The sequence below is a fragment of the Paramormyrops kingsleyae genome, chromosome 19, assembly GCF_048594095.1.
Source record: "Paramormyrops kingsleyae isolate MSU_618 chromosome 19, PKINGS_0.4, whole genome shotgun sequence".
Lineage (NCBI taxonomy): Eukaryota > Metazoa > Chordata > Actinopteri > Osteoglossiformes > Mormyridae > Paramormyrops > Paramormyrops kingsleyae.
The window spans coordinates 17257275-17277982 of record NC_132815.1 but is presented as its reverse complement, the minus strand read 5'-3'; the positions used below and the strand labels follow the sequence as shown (position 1 = coordinate 17277982).

The 20708-nt window shown below is 42.2% G+C and overlaps 1 protein-coding gene across 2 annotated transcripts; it reads left to right on the top strand.

Moving 5' to 3' along the window:
• The first annotated feature begins 1000 nt into the window (after nucleotides 1-1000).
• On the top strand, nucleotides 1001-20336 carry clic5b (chloride intracellular channel 5b). 2 transcript variants are annotated; one of them, XM_023800407.2, is made up of 6 exons: nucleotides 1001-1773; nucleotides 15657-15766; nucleotides 16431-16556; nucleotides 17253-17359; nucleotides 18631-18812; nucleotides 19323-20336. In XM_023800407.2, exons 1-6 carry the CDS (start codon nucleotides 1123-1125, stop codon nucleotides 19482-19484), a joined length of 1338 nt encoding a protein of 445 aa, XP_023656175.1. In that variant the 5' UTR covers nucleotides 1001-1122; the 3' UTR covers nucleotides 19485-20336. The 2 variants fall into 2 exon arrangements, with proteins under 2 accessions (XP_023656175.1, XP_023656185.1); XM_023800417.2 differs by lacking the exon at nucleotides 1001-1773 and adding an exon at nucleotides 9925-10249.
• The last annotated feature ends 372 nt before the right edge of the window (nucleotides 20337-20708 follow it).

Genomic DNA, 20708 nt, shown 5'->3' with positions numbered 1-20708 from the left:
CAGTGGTGCCTTTAATTCTACTCTCTAATCGCTCACCAGGGGAACGACCTTCCTGCTCCAAGTGAGAAAGTATGATTACTTCCATTCCTATTGTTCTTCATCTGATCTCTAGTAGACTTGGCACTTTCAGCCAACCGCCCCTGGTCAGTCGCAATAATCTCACGAAGTATTTGTTAATTCAGCATCATTTGCATCCGTCTCGCTGCGTTATGATTTAATTTAGTTCGGATTACCGTAACACAGTTGTTGATTCAAATCTGAACATTTAGGAATACTGAAGAGGAGTTTTCTAGAAACTAAGTATTCGTACTTTCTGGCATTAGACTCCCTCATTTCTGTGAACCTATTCGGTCAGAGGAACACAGTTAAGATACATGTTAATAATTCATATATACAGAGCACTGGAAGTGCAAACTCTCACTATTTTGGTATTTTTTAAAACATTAACCATTATTGTAAGATTTTATATAGAAGGCAATCTTCGACCTGCAGGTAACTTTACACACGGTTCCGTAAAGAATGCGAAGTTAATTAAATACATGTAGCACAACCGTATACGTTTCGCTTGCATATGTTAATAAATGTCCAGTTTTAAATGGGCCTACTCATGGACTCTGATCGTTTCCCCTGAGGACTAACAAACATGAGTACAACAATTTAACATGGGCTGTATCTGAAATTTGAACATAGTTGAAACAGAATGACACATTCCTTATCTCATATTACTGAGTTTTCCGTATTTCTATCTGAATTACGAACGTATTTTACTAATTATTTTGTATTGTCCGGATTATTAAGGTAGTGGCTTAAAATCACAAGTGGTTCAGCACTTAGGCTACAAGTAACATTTTGTTATTTCGACTCATCTTCTGGTGACAGTATCAGTTACTTGAGCGCAAAGACATGTGATTGACGACTATGAAAGGTGATCGTTTTAAGATAAGAGGGCGTCCTCCAGGCTTTAAACAAAGGACAAGCCAGCCTACCGATCAAAGTACTTAACGCAGTTGCAGGTGCGCAGCATCAGTAACCTGCAGGGATAGACCAGAGGAACTTCACTACTCCTGGGAAGTTGCACACCTGAAACCCAGCGAAATTAGACATAAAACAAAATTTTAAAAAATGAACGACGGCCATCAGAATATATACGAAAGTATAGACGACGGCAATCTTTATGCGACTCCTCATAAAAATGCAAGCAGTGAGACTGAATCCCACTATGAGAACCAAGGCGCTATATACGAAGAGCCAAATGTGGCGAAAGAAGCAGCGCACGGTGAGATAAAATTGCATGAATTAGACGAAGGTGATGAAAGGCGTGAAGACCGAGCATCGCCCGATTATATCAACATTCGACCGGAGAGCCAGAACGGCGACTCGGATTCGTCGGACCTGGACGAAAGGAAAGCGTTTGAAGGCAATAAATTGTCAGCCTCATCTGAGGACGAAGGTGTGCAGGAGTCGCCTCGTTTAGCGGCCAAAGCCAACGGGGTTAAGGGTGAGCCACCTTCTTTGACATCTTCCGAAGACGGGGAGCCGGTTCGAGGGGACCCCTATGATGACCCGAGTGCAGATATGGCTGAGGAAGAAGAGGAGGAGGAGGAGAAAGAGGTGGACAGGATCGATGAGGGGATGCTGATGGCGTATAGCCTGGAGTCCAGCAAAATCTCCGAGCCCGAGGAGGTGGTTGATTACAGCCTTCACACACCCATCAACAGCAATGAAGAAAAGATCGCCGATCCAGATCAACCAGAAGTGGTACTTTTCGTTAAGGTAACGTCTTTTACAATACTGCCCTCATATATTCAGGCTTAAGAGTTCAAGAGATGGCTTACACATGGGAAACATTTTTATGAATATATTTTCCGAACTGGTAAAACTTCAACAGTAGTAGTGTACGTATCAGCATTCAGAAATTACTAGTCTCAACGACATGAGAGACGCGATTAGCAATACTTGTTGCGTGGAAGTGTACGAATTCATACAAAGCATTCTGTGAAGTCGTCCATTTTTTTACATTTGCTTTATCTTGATCAATGTCATATTAAATCTGTCATGATGCATTGCTGTTCTCAGTCGTGAATTCAGTGTAAAGCCCCTTTTCCTGAATTTATAAAAAGTGACCTTCAAGACGTTGTCTTCATTTACAACATGGACCTTTGAGAACCTCAGCCAGTTAGTCCGTGTAATGATTAACATTTATTAAGCCTTAGCAGTTACACCCTATACCACACTAAAAGAAATATCACAGGTCTGGTTTTGGGATTCTGTTTTAACTGGACAAGATACTGAGCCTGGTACTGAGCCTATGATATTGGGGAAATCAGGTCACCCCCCCTACACACACACATACACACAGTACCCATACACCTATTTACAATATTAATTGAATATTTATACACCATAGAAAATACATTTACATATCATGTATCACTATGTTACAAGTACATAGTTCAGGGTTCAAGGAATGGAATTAGCCTGATTAGGAGTTTTACAAGTCTGGAGTTTTCTTTGTCTGCTGTGAATCTGCCTGGACGTTCACCAGATCAGCACTCCTAACACATACCTCCTTGTGCTTTGTTGCGTGTGAACCGACGTGCAGACATCCAGAACCTGAGATTTGTGGCTGATGAACTTTGTTAAGATCGTCTAATCATTAACCTGCTGACTCCACAGCTGCAGAAAGGAGGTTGGACATCATAGTGAAACAAATTAACCCGAGCAGTTATCCATGGCTGGTTCTTAGTGAAAGAACAAATAAAAAAGAGAAGCTCTACTTTTGAAATGGTTCTACGATACATAACAACTCACTATCGTACCTATTCACAATGTTTAGTTTCAGTAACAGCTCACCTTAGGGTTACTTGGAACAGGTAGAGTGAGGTAATAATCTGAGTGAAGGTTACGGCGTTCAAAGCTATCAGAACTGCTCTGGCTCAGTTATCAGAAGGGCCAGCTAATCAAGGTCTAATTAATGATGTTAGCATGAGCTTTGAATGACAGCATTGACATCATTTAAAGCTTTAGTGTGGGTGGAACATGTAATCATTTGGTTTGAGTTTATTTAACTTTATAACTGCACTGCGTTCATTCATAACCTATCAAATTTAAGCTTTTATTGTAGCATGTGTTCGAGGTTCGTATTGATTTTTTTTTTGTGCCACATCTGTATGGGTGGGGGGTGGTTGGGGGGGTGTTGTTGGAGAATGGGTACAAGGAGACAGAGGACAAATAGCAGCACAATATAAGAATAAAAAGACATGGGTAATAATTTAACTGGTATTGGGATATGGGGGTGAAGTGGTCACCTATGCAGGCCTTGCAGTTCATGCACATTGACAAATTTACAATATAATGGTATCGAATGTTGAAAAAGTGCAGGAAGTACATTGATAATGCAGTATTGCACGCAATATGTTGGTTGCAGGACGGACATGTACAGGTCACCAGTTGTTCGCTGACCTATTGTATTGTGGAAAGAAGCCATCACTGAGGGGAGGGCGGGAGCGTGAGGACAACGTGAGCAGGGTGGCTGGCATCCTGGTGATGGACTCGGCCCTGTTCTGGCAGCAGGAGTGGTGGATGGATTGCAAGTGGGGAAGATCTGTGCCAATCATCTTCGAAGCTATTCGCATAGGCCTGTGCAAAACTGTGAGGTTCTGAGCCATTGGATTACGCATCCACACCATGATACTTCTGGTCAAGATGCTCTCGATGGTGCAGTGGTAGAGGTTCGTAGGAGCTTCGCTGCCTACCTCAAAGCTCTTTAGCTTCCTCAGGAAGAATAGCTTTTGCTGGGCCTTCTTGAGGTTGCAGCTGTTGTTTAGAGATCAGGAGAGGGAGCCAGTGATCTGGACGCCCAGAGGGAGTCAGTGACCTGGACACCAAGTAACCTGAAGCTGCAGAGAGGAGCTCGTCAATGAATGTTGGATAATGAAGGCCTCTGATCTTTCTGAAGTTGATGATGATCTCCTTTGCCTTCTCAGAGTTGTTTTTGTGGCATTATACAGTCAGGAAGCTGGGGAAGAAACCAACATCGCATAATAATATATAATAGCATATAATGCTTGTTATTGTTGCAAAATATTACAGGCGTTTCATTATATTTTATTATCAATTTGTAGCATTTAAAACACTGAGTTGCATTTTATTATCTTTCTTGATATCGCCCAAATGCTGCTTCGACCTGCTGGTACCGTTCTTAAAAATGTTTTCTCACAGTGAACATACCTCGTACATAGCCAGTGAACACGTCTTCATCTTCCCTTTTATGGTCAAGGTTTATGAAATATTGCCAGAGCCACAAACAAGCTCTCGCTTGTCAGGCAGTTTAATGGTCTAGCTGTGGCAACCACAGTGGAAATTAACTGTAGAGAAATGTAACACCATTGCACCTTGGGCGTTTGTAATAATAATTAGTTAAATATTTATACTGTTTTATTTTAAAGTGACAAATAAGTCATATACATTACAGTGCAAAAGTCAGACAGTCAAAGGAAATGTTTAAAACTTTTTCTGAGTAGTAAGTACACATTTGCCAGGTACAAAAAACACAATTTAAATTTACAACGCGTGCAGATATTTCCTATTTTCTCCAAAACTGGCTAGATGAATACTCCTACAGTTCCCAAACCTTTCCCCAGGGAATTCCATGCATTCATTAAATTTCATCAAAAGCTCACTTAATCAGTCAATTAACTAATTAGTCAGTGAGGTATTGATTAACCATACAAGGTGTGATAATGGTCAAGGAAGAGAATGCATGGAGGTATTGGATGGTTGCTACACATATTGGGGTGACATTAGGGGACGTTTTGAAATGGTTAAGCTAACACACTTTATTATAGACGACACAGTTTTACACCAACCTAAAAATCTTCCATCCATCCATCCATTATCTATATCGCTTTGTCCATCTGGGTTGCGGGGACCTGAAAATCAATTCTACATCATTTTCTTTGACTGCTTAAAGCTTTTGCACAGAGTGATCTTTTCTTGTAAGTGCCATTCCGTTCTGGCTGTTCCTCTGCCTAGTGCCCTATGCTCTCTGGACTGTAGCAATGATGCTCTAGTTGCGGGTTTCAGTTTGTACCCAGCACTTCTTGTTTCTGTGTTTGTAACAACTAAGAATTGATTTGTTGTGGTTTCACCTGAAAAAATATTTTCAGAGGAGATCCTCGACCACTAGAGGTCTCTGCCTTTATTTAATTAATTAATTCATTTATTTATTTTCTTCGCGCCTTTTTAGACGCGTTGCTGGTAGTTTGGTCCGAATAGCTCGGTCAATTTCCAGACCGAGTAAGAGAATGTTATTGATGAGTGGCTTCTGCTGAATAGCGTTTTCCTTTAGCGCTGCACGGCGTCCTGCACTGACTTTGTTTTTAATTATATTTTTGTCACAGCTATTGTCCAGGATCAAGTGGACAAGCAAAAAAAACTACGTATCGATGGGTTTCGGGCAACGATGTGATTTAAAACGTGTAACATTTTTACTCATGAGTATTTTGATTGTTTTGCTATAAAATGTAAATGCAAAAAATGTTTTACTAATACTAAATTAAATAATGACTATCTGTGGAAAAGTATATTAGATCCATCTGAACAATTCCATTTTTTTGTGACTAGAAGTTGGCTATTTGCCTAATTTAGCTTAACAAAATCCGTTTCTTTTGTGTTTTTAAAGTGGTCCGTAGCAGAGAATTTATCAGCTATGAGGGAAATGTTTTTTTCTCACTCTGCCAGGCATGTAATGGGAAGACAAGCTGTAATCTAACAGAGTAAACAATATTTTCAAGTGCGATAAAGCCCAAAGCGGAGACTCAGTCAGTGTGGGCCGCCCCCCACCCCAAGCAGGTCGAGCGTACTGTAAATACCACGTGACTTTCCCTCCAAAGTCAGGAAAGGACATTGAACTTACTGGCGGGGGCGGGGCAGAATATCCGTGCGCCTCTTGTGATTGGCTCTCCGGTCATTCTAAGAATATTGTCTGTATATAAAGACCTGGCGGTACATAAAGTACTAAATAGTGGTGGTGTCGTGCCATAATCGTGACATATAAAGATTTACGAGTCCAGGTCCCTTATTTTAATCAAAAAGTCATTGCACAAGGTGAACAGATAACTTACTACAGACAAATAGAAAAAAATAAAAAATGACTGCTTGTTTTCTTTTAGATAATTATCAGCGAATTACAGAATGCCATTTGATAAATCATTTAAAACCACAATGACTGCCACATGCACTGTACATCCGTCCAACAAGAATCGGTTCAATTGTAAAGCCCGGAGGACAGGCTGATCTGACTACCAACAGCTATTTTTACAGACCTATATTTCTAATATCCAGGAGGGCCCGGCCGGGGAAAAAACACGAAAACCAATTCGTACGCTAAAACCAGTGCGCCATGAATAATTCAATAAGGAATCTTCCTTTTCTGGTTTCCCGAGGCTGATCAAATGTAACTGGCCAGAGATTGGCAGTGCGGACTGCTTGTGGGGCCGTTTCAATAATGCATTAAAGGCCGATCCATCATACTGGGAAGAGGCCACCCAACACAGGTCTATAGGATTTTATCCGACTCGGTGGCTCTACGGTTGGGAAACCTCTCCGTGCCGAGTCAGCTGCTTTTCGGTACACTGAGAAGCACTTAGGCTTACTTTTATAATCAATCAACATTTTAGTTACAGTAAGTTACTTTAATGTTGCTTAATGGTGGATTTATAAATAAATAATGTGATATATTACATTTTATTTATACTGTACGTGTGTGTCCGTGTCCCCTCCCCCCACTGGTAAATGTGGGTCATTACATCCGTTTTGGTTAAAAATCAGCCATATGACTATGCTATTGCATCGCTATTGCAATAGAATTGCGTTTAACTGTTCTGCTACAAAATATTTTGGCTCGGGACACACATTCTTATTCGTTCTCTTCAGTGTTTCTGATTGGGTTGTTACACTGAAATAACTGTTACAGGTTATAATTTTGTGTTTAGAAGGACATTTCACTTTATTTTCCACTTAGTCTAATAATGTTGGCTCCCAGCTATGATTTGTCTTTTTTCAGTCTATGGAAAAAGGCTCTTATACTTCAATTCTTCTTTCTTTTTTAATAACAAAGAAAGGAATAGTCTTTAGTCAGTCTCTTGCAGGAAATGGCCACCCGGTCGACTCTGTGTGAAGTAGCCGGGTCAGCCATATTTGACCTGCAGAGCTTTGGTAGGCTACGTGAGTTACAGGTGGCGACTCTGGGTTCCTGCTGTTCCTGTAAACCGTGTCACACTGGTAGGGGAGAATTCTAGAAGCTCTATATTTAGAGTGGACTCGCTGGAATGTCCCGGGGCCCCTACCCTAGCCAGCGTCCCCTCACCCCTCCCACCATGGATCCTGCTGTACTCTGGTTCAGTTTTTAAATCGGTGATTCACCGGCAGATTCTGTTTCCTGTCATGAGGCAAAGTCACAGCCGGCCAGGTGACGAATCTGTATTTCTGTCATCTTCCCGAAACCGTTAGGAACCCCTGATCGTCACTCACCGTATATTTTGTCATGGTAAACCTCCCCCCCCAGCTTCCCACCATCTTAAATGTTTTATAATAACAATGACTCAGAGCACTCTTAATTTTCAGTTATGTTTACTCACTTGGGATACGAAGCTGGTTTTCCATCAGATTCAGTCATTGTCACAGTTTTCATTGTGACAGTTTTTGCAGTGTAAAAAGTGGCTGAAATTCCTAAACAGTACTCCATAAAACACATTTATGAGACTACATGCTAAATGGGTATAACGAGATATTACATTTCAGAAAGTAAAAACTACAGCGCATGAGTCCTGATGAGCTGAGCTACGATTTTTGTTTTCCAGTCTTAACAAAAGACTTTTTCAGGAACATCTCAAAATACCAATCCACCAGTTTTTACATTTCTTCCAGATATTGTAATGCCTATCACCAATGGCAGGCATGTATGTCCCGTGTCCCACATGCCCCACAAAAGCTGTGCTCCTCTCAGTGTCAGCATTTTCAGTTAATCTCTGCTGGGATTTTAATTTGCCTCCACATTTTATAGTTTAGTGAGTCCTCACTTAAGGGGGGCAGCTGAGGGAAGTGCCCAGGAGACGGAGATACCATGATGCCAACGTCCAAGCTTGTTCCGAAGCTCCTTCTCCCAGGTTATCATTCATGAAAGCTAACGAGATAACAAAAAATGTGAAAAAACATATCCATTAACTAAAAATATATAAACAAAGCTTCACAAATAACTAACAGAAATGGTATTTATTTACGAAAAAAACTAAAACTGAAATTACAGAGAAAATGTCTTCCTTTTTTGTTTTTCTCCGTTTATTTCATACATAACTCTAGGTGGATCTCTTTAATTTTTTAGTTGTGCCCGTCTAGCTGCTATGGTGGCTGTAGTGACCAAAGTTGGAAGAAAATGGCAATTATCTGTGCGAGGGCTGCTGTCATCTGGCTTGGGAAACAGAACATCCACCTCTCTAGCGCAACATGATTTGTTCAAGATCAATAAGAAATTGTTGCTTGAGTGAAGTACATCCATATCTCTTTCTGCCCCCCCCCCACACATAATTGAAATCTTTACAAGCTGTATTTGAACAGATGATTCATTCATAAGACAAAGACAATGATTTGCCATTGCGTTGCAGGACTTGTATCCAGTGCTGCACAGTCCAATTTATTAATTAGTTATTTTTGAGTTGCTTCATCTTTTTTCATGTTTCTGTATTCTCAGATTTACACTTCCTGCATCTCACCTTAGAAGCAGAATTACACACATTGTGCAATTACAGGCTGCTTACATATCTGTGCCCATATCTGCATTTTATGTACTTTTATTGTGTCCACTAACAGTTGAATTTTTCCGGTTAATGATTGAAGTAAATTGACTGGCACACATCTTTTATAGTTGTTTTTGAGGATGTCTGTCCTAAATTAATATACTCTTAATATTGTTTTATTACACAATACTTTTTCTGAACCTATTTAAATCTCATCTCTGACAGATACCTTATATTGCAAAAAACTAAAACTAATAAACTAAACTAAAACTAAGCATTAAAAAAAAATGAAACTAAACTAGGAGCCCCACTTTAATAAAAAAAAAAAAAAAGTGAAAATATAAGAAACTAATGAAAATTGCTAAACTAGTATAACCTTGGGACGCAACCACTGGAAATTGAATGTGTGCAACCAGGAAACTATGTAATCTGTTTTTCCATTTTTTGATTATGCAGGATGGGTAACATTTATAAATGCGTTTTTGTTTTTTGTCATTTAGAGATAATGGTTCTGTATAGAGTACATGGTCTCCTCAAACACATACACACAATGTCTTAAATTCTTTTAAATTAACCTTGATATAAAAACACAAGTACACTTTCTTTTGGCATTTAGGGTTTATTGTATTTTGAATTGTGCTCATTTCAAAATGTTTAAAAATTGTATCATTTTAAATGTAGGATCACTGTAGCATATTTGCTATGAATAGACTCAAGAAAGTAAATATAGGCATACAGTACATATCTTAATATATGCATATATTTATTATGCCATTGCATGAGTGCACATGCGATGTATCACATACATGTAAAACGTTAGATCACATAATTTAAAATTAAGCCAATTGTTTTAGGTAGAAGTAAAATGAAATGCTATCACTCCCTTATATTGGTGGTGTGACGAAGAAAATTGAATGAAAATTGGCAGACAAAACACACACACACACACACACATGGGGGCTGGTTATTTCCCTGGGAGGGAATCAGTCATAGCTGCTGATGGTGCTAATCCTGCAGCTGTACGCAGCGGGGGGTCGTTCTGACTGGGGGGGGGGCGGCCTGGGGGGTGGGGATGGGCTTTGGCAGTGTGGTCTGGGCTGCCCGGGAGCCTTAAGCCCCTCCCACTGTGTTAGCCGCTGCTCCAGCTCTTTCACCACACACCATTTTCGGCCAGAGCAGACCGGCTCGCCCTGGTGGCTGGACTATCGTCCGGCACCCTGCACCACCACCTGTTACACCAGAGGAACGATTACTGCACGTTTAAAGGAGGAGGGGCGGCAGGGGCTGGGGGGAACGAGCCTCACGCGGTCGCCCGGCACAGCGAAGATGTAGATGTTTACCTGGCATTGACGTGAAGAGCTGATCGCCCTCGGTGAGGCAAACTGTCCGAAATGACTGACCGCAGCCCCACAAATGGTGACGACAAGGATCCCGACATTGAGCTGTTTGTCAAGGTAAGGTGATACTGTGACCCTCGGTCACCTGTAGGAGTCACCGAACATGAAAATAAGCGATTTGAAGGGCAGAAAGTAGCTCCCTGCGTGGGGGTCAGTCTGCGTGCCTTTATTTTTGAATGACCTGTGTAACTCTATATTTGTGGTACAGTTACTGCTGCTCGGTTAGCGCTGGCTGACACATGGTGTTGTGGCAATGACCCCTGTGGGGGGGCTCCAGTCTGAAACACCACAGTGTTGAGCATATTGACTCTATGAAGTATGCGCCCCCCCTTCACCGCACCCCAACCCTGCCTGTGGAGGGCGAGGTGAGGGATTCCCATGTAGGACTGTCAGGGTACTGGGCACCTCCAAACCTAACAGCAAGTCCCGCAGGAGGTGTCATGGGGCTGATGTGACCGTGGGGGGTTCAGGAGTCCCTGAGGGCCTCCCACACTGTGCTGATAACTGTCCCCCCCCCCAGGATGTTTGATGATCCCGACACAGTTCTCTAACCTTCTTTTACATTTATCTGTAGTAACATGACTAGATCTTCTCTCCCCCCCCCCCCCCCCCCAGTGCAGTGCAGACTGAAAAGCTCCACTTCACCTCACCCATTAATCTCCTCACATTGTCAGAAGATCTGAAGATCTATACTGTATGTCAACAGAAATACCAAAAGTCATGTCTACACGCATTACTTCTGTCATACATACAGGCCTAACAGTCCAGTTTTCATACATCCTTTCCTAGAGTCATTTTCTTAATATATGGGGCAGTAATTTCTTCTTTTTTTTGTTTACTGCAGTGTTTCTGGGGTTTTGTATCTTTGCTGCCAAAATTGCAAAACTTCCATTTTGAACAAATGTAAGAGCTAAAGAATCAGTGGATTGAAAGTCACCAAGCCTGCACTGTTGACTGCAGGGTGTATCCTACACCTCGGAAAGAGGCGGAGTCACTGAAGTGAGGTCATTCCACTGGAACATATGGCTAAAACGCTTATTTCAGGGTGAACCTGCGGCCAGACTCCGGCCGATGGGACACGTTATCCCTCTGTCAGAGTATTTTACTGCTGTACGAAACTAGCTAAAAGCCTGATTTGCTTGTCCTCTTAATATATTACTCTAACCTTTAATCACAGTGAAAGATTATACAATCGGCTGTTGGGGTAACTATATAGCTCACACACCAGTCAGCGGAAGAGAGGTCTGAGCTTCTATGCTATGAAACCACCTGCAAGATGGTATGGTTAGTTAGCTGGTTAGAGTAAGTTGGTTCAGGGTAGGATTAGAGGACTGTGCATGAGAATCAAAGTGCGTATGAAATGCTTGAAAATGCTCTAAAAGCTTGCGATTGCCTGTCTGATACCTTTGTATCTGCTGTGAGGTTCCTCATTGTGCATCCCAAACATGCCGACACTGCCATGTGACTGCATGCTTTCCTCGCTTGGCTAAATATTTTGAATCAATATTAATAAATATTTCACACCTGAAATGGTTAAGAGGGAAAATTATCGACCATTACAGGGCTATTATACAGTAAATGTCAGATAATATTTATTTTAAAATGTAAATAACAAGCTGGATTGTCCTCTGGAGCAGTTTTTCCCAATCTGGTCCTTAGGGGCCCACAGACAGTCCACATTTTTGCTCGGTTAATGCTTGCTGGTTAGCTTGCAGGAGCTCGGAGGGAGCAAAAACATGGACCGACTGTTGGTCCCCGAGGACCGAATTGGGAAACGCTGGTCTGGAGGATGAAAGGAGAACGAACTCCAGATTGTGCGGATGGATGCCGTGGTCTTGTACGGGATGCTGCTTCATTCACGGCTGCTTGTTTTCACAATTATCATTCAAATATAATGAGCAGAAATAGAAAAGACTAAGGATTATGGGAGGGGAGTCAGCGAATAGGAGGTGGGCTTCTCCTGATGGAGAGCAGCCTCTGAGCTCCCTTCCTGCCAGGGGCTCACTGATCTGTGCCTTGGACGGGGATGGAGTGTGGAAGCATCCGGAAGGGAGGGAGGAGTTTAGGAAGGAACATGTTAAGACGGGGATTGGGTGGTGCAGACATAGAATAGGAAAAACAGCAGTGCAATTCTGGACAATATAAAAATGAAAGACCTGAAAATGAATAATACATAAATAGTGCTATATGGGGTGAAGTCTTTTCGTGGGATGCGCAAATTGGCAATAATACAGGAAGCAGACTGACAGAAGTATGGATCTGCTGTTGTCCCTTTTAGAGAGGCATTTACAGATGAACCACTTTAGCACAATATCGACTGGAGTAGACGCTTACAAATCACACTGTTTGGGAAATAAATGCCAGCTATTGAACCTGGAAGTGAACGTGGGTGTACAGAAGAGGAGTGGGGGGTTTTAAATGCAGGTTGAGTATTCAGAGCAGCAGGTGTCTGGGGTGGGGGGGGGGGGGGGTTGGCAATGTCAGGGGACACTCTGGTGTTTCTGAATTTACTGAGTGTAAAACAGATTTCTTCCAAAGTCAAATCCAGGTCAAACACGAAACGGGACACGGGGAAAAAAGATGAACTCGTCAATTTGCATGCAGCAAGTCTGTAACTCATTGGCCAAATGCCCTACGTCAAACAGCACAGTGTACCAGGCTGGGGTAGACCCCGGACGGGAAGCTGCTCCATCGTAGGGCACTCACATGCACTTACATGCACTCACATGCACTTGCATGCACTCACATGCACTTACATGCACTCACATGCACTTGCATGCTCTCCCACACAACCGTACACACTTTGCTACGGCAAAAGACAGAGTTGGGTATCTGGGGGGAGGGGGGATAGAACTTAATTTAAACATAAAGGACTATTTGTTTGGGGGGGATTAATGAAGCCAAGTTCGCCTAAGCGCACGTAGGCGGAGTCCCCGGAGGAAATACAGGTGACCCGGCAAGATCATACAAACTCCGGAAGGAAAGCCGAGTTTGTACTGAAATCCCCAAACCTGGATGTGTTGTGTAACAGTGCTATCCACTGCACCATCATAAATGACATCTGCACTGATACTGGTTCATATTTTCCATACACATTATACAATTTTATAAATAATATATTCTCAGTCTTTATCTTTGTTCTTGCGGTGTTTAATGCGATAAATTTTAATGTAAGTCTATTGCTTATGCATGAGCAGCAACGTTAAATGGCGAACGCTCTTGGGCGGTCCGTGTGTATTTTTAGCATGCGGCGGTTTGAGCCACCCCCGCGCTCTCCGCAGCCGCCCGCCGAGTCGCCAGGAGCAGCCGTGTGTCAGGCCCGTGGGTCTCCTCAGACCCCACTGGGTCCCATCAAAGGCTGTGTATCACCTTACGGCTGATCTCCAGCCCTCATTCTCCCCGCGCAGAAAGGCGACTTTCTGAGCAAAACAGATTGGGTATCCGCTTATCTGCAAAAGCACCGAACTCGTCACGCTGTTAGCTACGAGTCTCGCAGTGTTTCTGCACTTCAGTACCCCTGAACAAAATACACATATATACAGACAAAAAACCCAGCCAGAAGAAAGGCGCTTAAACTTTGCAAGAAAAAAAAGAATCACTACACAAAACGTGTCTCAGGATATGAAAATAGGCCCTATGACATGGTATTAATTCAATCATTATATGTTTCATTTTAAAGTATTACGGTATATTACTTTAATATGATTAGAGTTCATTTATCGTGAACTTTTGACTAGGTTCTGTGAAGAATACGTGCACCCGAATGTAGACGATCATTTATGAGGAACTGAAACACACCGTAATTCGGTGTACTAGTCTGCGCCTTTGGTTCCGTTCGTTCACCTTTCCTGGAACTCTTGACAGGGTTAATCGTATTGTATTGTTTTAGCTGCAGGTCACTGATGGGTGTTTGTGCATCACAAGCATAAATACCTGTCATCAGTCAGTGATCAGTGCATGATCAGTTCGGGTTTAACTCTGAAATGACCTACACGTAATAATGTCCTCTGTGATATCTATATCTGTGAAACACTCAGTTACGCATTCTGATTTCAGGGATTCATGTTGACCATACAAAGAGGTGTTTTCATTATGATGATTACTTCAGGGATGTCTATTCATAGCGATCACCTGGCTGTAGATGTAGCTAATCAAAGGGGCTTTTTGCATGAAGATGGAATGGAATTTTAGCGTGAATATTCTGAGGAAAAGGTTAGCTACAAACTGACAGCCTCAGAGGCTAATGGAGCAGGTAATGGAATTGTTATGCATAATTAAAAGTGTTCTGAGGATCCAGTGACGGGCTTAAATTTCCACAACACATCTTATTGGGACTAGAGACCGCGAGTCATCCGCCCCAAGTGCAGTTACGGAAATTTTGTGATTCCTGTACCAGCACCTGTAGAGGGCTGATTTACCGCGCCTTTTGAATATCTAATTACGTGGACTTAATGTCAAGTAAACAAAACACATGTAGGTTCATGTGGTTCATTCAGCAAGTGTAAAATGCCTTGCAGGGGTAAATCTATGTTGTGACTCCCAGGAGATAAATATTGGTTATGCATTAATAAGTCAGCGATTGCAGTCTGTGTTGGCAGAAATCCCATGATATCTACCTGAGGCTTGGAGGTCACATGACTGCGTAACAGGCTTCTATAACATAGTGTAGTAATTTTAATAAAGTTAATAATGTTTTAATGGTATGAAACAGCATACATATAAAATCACCGCACATTTAAACACACCATAGGGACCCCAGTGACTTACAAGGACCCATTAACACATTTTCTAACCCCTTATCCTGGTGTCTGTCCCTGGGGATCCCAGTGTCTGTCCCTGGGGATCCCGGTGTCTGTCTGTCCCTGGGGATCCCGGTGTCTGTCTGTCCCTGGGGATCCCGGTGTCTGTCTGTCCCTGGGGATCCCGGTGTCTGTCTGTCCCTGGGGATCCCGGTGTCTGTCTGTCCCTGGTAAATTAGTGCACTAGACTGGGATATACCCTGAATAGGATACCTGTGTGCTACTACATATTATGCCTTGCACGAAGACATATTTCAGCAAGAGAGGAAACTAGTATTGTACATGATTGTGTAACACCACAGTCTCTTAAGACTTCATGAACACATAAATCATTCATGCAGCCTAGTATTGGGAAAAATAATATTCTTTCATTCCCGCAAAAATAAAAGGGTGCTTATAAGATAATTCCAATAAATTATATACTGTGCGCATTCTGCTGTATTCCACTGAAGGACCATTCCAAGTATGTCTGTGAGATTGGATTTTTGGGTCAGAATTTTTGTTGTTGGGCTACTCCAGTAGACAGGGGACAGTATGAGTGACGTGCACTGTAATGAGTGACGTGCACTGTAATGAGTGACGTGCACTGTAATGAGTGACGTGCACTGCTGTTGGCCTGAAAACGGAATTGCCACTGATAGCCTGTCTCATCCTGCGACCCTCAGGCGGGGAGCGACGGCGAGAGCATCGGGAACTGCCCCTTCTCACAGAGGATCTTCATGATCCTCTGGCTGAAGGGGGTCGTCTTCAATGTTACCACTGTTGACCTGAAGAGGTATGCTGCCTGGGTCAGAGGTCAAAGGTCAGGGGTCGGCAGGGTAGTATATCTCTTAATTGTGCTTTTGTTACAGTGTTAGAAAAAAAGAGTATTTTGCTTGTCACCGCCAATTGTACCCTTAGCTGTAGGTAATTGTACCTTTTAAGGTAGAGAACTGGACTCTGAGGGATGTTATTTGTACCTTGGGGATGTTCCTTGGAGTCCATGTCTATACCAAAAAAGAGGTACATTTACGTACAGCTATGGTACAATTGGCAGACTCTTGAGGGTACAACCCCAATGACAAACTGACACTTTTTTCTGACAGTGTTTTAGTAGCTGAATGGGTTTCCAGGCGTGAAAATTTATTGCACAATTCAAGAAGTGGCCTTTGTGGAAGGAGTGTGTGCCATTTAGGGTTTTCCGCCTGGGATCGGAAGGTTGCAGGATCAAATCCTGTAGCTTGCAGAGCGATGTCACTGCTGGGCCCTTGAACAAGGGTCTCAAATCTAGTTGCTCCAGAGACCGTCTGACCTGCTTTCATATTACACCTCATTTTCGATAAATGTAACATAATGCTAAGTGTTCACATAATTTCCCACAATGGAAATTAAAGTAATCGTTTCTTTATCTGCCTAAGCCTTCCTGGGGACTGAGCCCAGCCTGTTCATGTTGTGTCCAGGAAGCCAGCTGACCTGCATAACCTTGCCCCAGGAACCCACCCGCCTTTCCTCACCTTCAATGGCGAAGTCAAAACTGACGTAAACAAGATCGAGGAGTTCCTGGAGGAGGTTCTGGCACCCCCAAAGTAAGAGTTCCGACCCACTTGTGATGGAGGACAGGCGTGACTGCTGCATACAGCAGCCAGGGTCACTTCAGTGCAATAATGTAAAAGTAGCTCCCCTCATGGGGGGTGTGTGTGTGTGTCATGTAAATATTACATTGTGGGGACCAAATGTCCACACAATGTATTAAAAACCTGTTGTTTTCACTTTGTTCCCACTAAGGGAAACTCAGTGTTATAAAAAATGTGTGACTGCTGGGTTGGGGTTAGGGTTATTGTGTGTGTGTGTGTGTGTGTGTGTGTGGGTGGAGTTTTTTTCATAACTTAATTTGACAAAAGAAAAGTCCAAAAACATCTTATTTGTTTACTTGTTTGTTTCAAGTATCTTGACCATCAGCTGAATGTAAATGTAGTTGTTATGAGGACCTGATAGACAATGCTGTGTGTATGTAGCTGATTGTGTTTCATTTTTATTATGTGCCATTGATCTAACATTGTGTGATTGACTGCATCTGGAAATCGATGTGGCCTAATGATTAAACCCCCATCTTGGCAGTAGGTGACCAAGCCTGACAGGTATGCGCACCCTGCCGAGAATGCAACTGATCTTTCAGATGGTTTCACATTAGACTCTTGTTAGGAGCTGTTGACTTTAAGGGCAGCCCCGGCCTGGAAAAGCAGGAATGTCACGGTTAAAGTAATCCGATGTGCCTCACGCAGGTACCCCAGACTGGCGTCAAAGCACCGGGAGTCCAACACCGCAGGAAACGACATTTTTGCCAAGTTCTCGGCGTACATTAAAAACACGAAACCAGAAGCTAATCCAGGTGGGTAGGATGGTGTCACCTGAGGTTTTGTGCAGGAATACACAACGTGTGTGTGATACTGTGGCACTTGCTGGTTAATTAGGTCAGGTTTTGCACATTAATGACAAAAAGCATATTTTAAATCTACTCCTTATGCGTCTAGCTGCCAGCTAAAATCAGTAGCCACTGTATTGGGTGCATCTAGCTAGTTCCAGGTAAGACTGATTTTTACCTCCAGGACCATGACAAGGGTTGATGAGTTGTGCATTCAGAGAAGCCATTCTGCTCACCATTTTGTACTTGTGTCCTTCCTGTTAGCTTTAACAAGTCTGGCCATTCTCCCCCTCGACCTCTCTCATTAACAAGGTGTTTCTAGTCGCAATCATTGACTGGATGTGATTGTAATGCATGCAGATCCCAAGAGAACAGCTGTTTCTCTGAGCCTGGTACTACCACATATGACATTCACACCCCATTTAAAATCACTCAGGTCATACATCTTAGCCATTGTAATGTTTAGCTGCACAGTAGTGGAACCTCTTGATCTTGGATGATGCATGTATTCAGTCAAAGCCACATGATTAACTGTTTGTAACAGGCTGCTTGCATTACCAAGCAGGTTTACCTTATTAAAAACACCCACCGAGTACAAAATTGATATGCAGAATCCGTCCATATCCATGAAAACAGTAGTAATAACAATAATGTGTTTGCCGTTGCTACCATCTAGTGGAACAAAAGTAAATTACATTTTAAAATGTGAAGCCAGGTTAAATTTTTTGTTACATTTCCATTTAGTTAATGCTGTCATCTAAAGTGACTTTCAGAGTTGTTCCGTTCATTCAGCTGGATATTTCAATGGGAGTTAAATACTTTATTCCAAGTTAAAATAGAAAATGGAAGAGATTTTGGGAAATTTCTCACGGGCAATAAATGAAAACCTTTTGGCCTGTATAAAACCATGAAACATCAGAAATTAACTCTGAAGTGCTGTATGTATTTCCATGTATTACTTTTGTATCTGTCAAATAGCATTTACAGTGGAAAAGGTTGATGGATTTGTCAACCATGAACTGTAACGCAAATTTTTTTGTCTGTCGTATTTAGAAGCACAACAGTTATCGTATGCAGGTTTCTAATGGGAACTTAAGCTGACAACAGCAGGCATATATTATGACCATATGAAACAGAAAGATATAGTGATATAATCCAGTTAAACAAAACTGGGCAAAACGATATTTTTTTCGAAGGTTAATGTAACATGTTTTGGTTGTTTCTGTACAAACTTACAGGTCTTGAGAAGAGCCTAGTCAAGGCTCTTAAGAGACTGGATGATTACTTAAACACTCCGCTCCCGGACGAGATCGATGCTGACAGCATGGAAGACGAGAAGACGTCCAACCGCAAGTTCTTGGATGGAGACGAGCTGACTCTGGCTGACTGCAACCTCCTGCCAAAGCTGCACATCGTCAAGGTACGGGGGGGGGGGGGGGGGCATTAGCAGTGCACTTCCCCACCACGCGCTCTCCTGCACATGGGGGTCTCGAATGGAAGATCCAGCTGTACAAAGGGGTTATGTGTAAAATAAAAACACAGCACGTTTGACAGGGTTAAGGTACAGCTAAATCTTTTTATAGCTATTAGAATGGAAATGTTTTATATACTCACACACATGCAGTGCATGATCTTATATCTATGTTGACTCCGTTCTATGAGCATAACCCTAATCCTAAATATGACAAACCTAACTCTGACCACAAGTAACCAAACAAAATGCAAGACTTTTGACTTTTTTAGTGTTTTGATTGCCGTCACAGATTTTGAGTTTTCCCGTGAGTACTGGAAAAATGTCCCCAAAAGGCAAAAATTATCAGGTATTATCAGGTCCCCATAATGCAATTTGTGTCTGCTTGTATGTATAGAAATGTAAAATGTATTTAGAAAATTATCATTTGGTTTTAATCCATATGTCGGCCTTTGCCAGGTCGTCGCAAAGAAATACCGCAATTACGAGATCCCGGCAGAGCTGACAGCGGTGTGGAGGTACCTGCAGAATGCCTACAGCAGGGACGAGGTCACCAACACCTGCGCGGCTGACAGGGAGATTGAGCTGGCCTACCTGGATGTGGCTAAGAGGCTGAAGTGAAATGGTGAAATGCAGATACACAGAGCGATGCATATATCCAGTGAGATGCATATATCCAATGACATGCATATATCCAATGAGATGCATATATCCAGTGAGATGCATATATCCAGTGAGATGCATGCCATTGCCATTTTCGTCTGTCCTTTGTCAGTCTGATACGCTTCTCAGTCTAGCTCGCTGAGATCAGTGGCCTCCTAGCCTGGTCTGGTTCAGCTACGTTTTCTGGCAAAAAAGGGTCGCTATTTGAAACTTTATCTTTGAAAATATGTTTGCCGTTACGGTAGAACAGTTTATTATACGAAGACGCAATCTCAGACCTAAATTAACCATCGATTAGTGACTGTAAACTATGAAGTGCGATGAAGTTTGATTGTAGCTGCAGGTATTATGTTGTCATTGATTTGAATCTTGCTTTTGGATGAAATGCACTCTAGCAACATTATATTTATATATGAAAGAGATCTCTTAATTTTTTTTTTTTTGCATAAATGAATTTATTATAAATGTAAAAAATTGTACTCTGTGTGATATTGTTCTATATATTTTTGCGTTGTTCCTTAAATAATATGATAACTTTTGGTGTGCTTATAAAATCTGATTAATTGTGTGTTAAAATATGAAAGATCATTGAAACAGTTTAAACAAACACTATAAACACTCTTTTGAATATAGTTTATAATAAGTTAGTTTATGGCCATCTGGGGTCGGTTTTATCAGGCATGCAGTACGCTTCCGATGATCAAATGGTTATGTGATGTGCGTATGATGATTATTGGCACAATAATTCAGCTCAAATAAAACAGTAGGCATTTGCCAATGCAGACCTACAAAAAAGCCTGACCACACAAATGTTGCTGAAATCAATGAAATAATGCTGTGTTTTATACACACACACACACACACACACACACACACACACGCACACACATATATATATATATATAAATTATTGTTCATAAATCGGTGTCTGAATGCAGAGAAAAAGCTTTGAGGAGATTCATGATTTTTTAACCACAAGACATTCCTGTCCTGCTCGGGATCCATTTTACTGTGTCAAAGGTTTGGCATGTCTGCAGAAGCTGAGGGGAGATGCCAGCAGTGCATCAGGGGCTGCACATCGCCGTGGGCTGCACATCGCCGTGGGCACTTTCCTCAAACCACAGGTCTGATGCACTGTTCTGGATCCCCAGCCACGGCGACCCTGGAGCTGTTGGGGGTTTC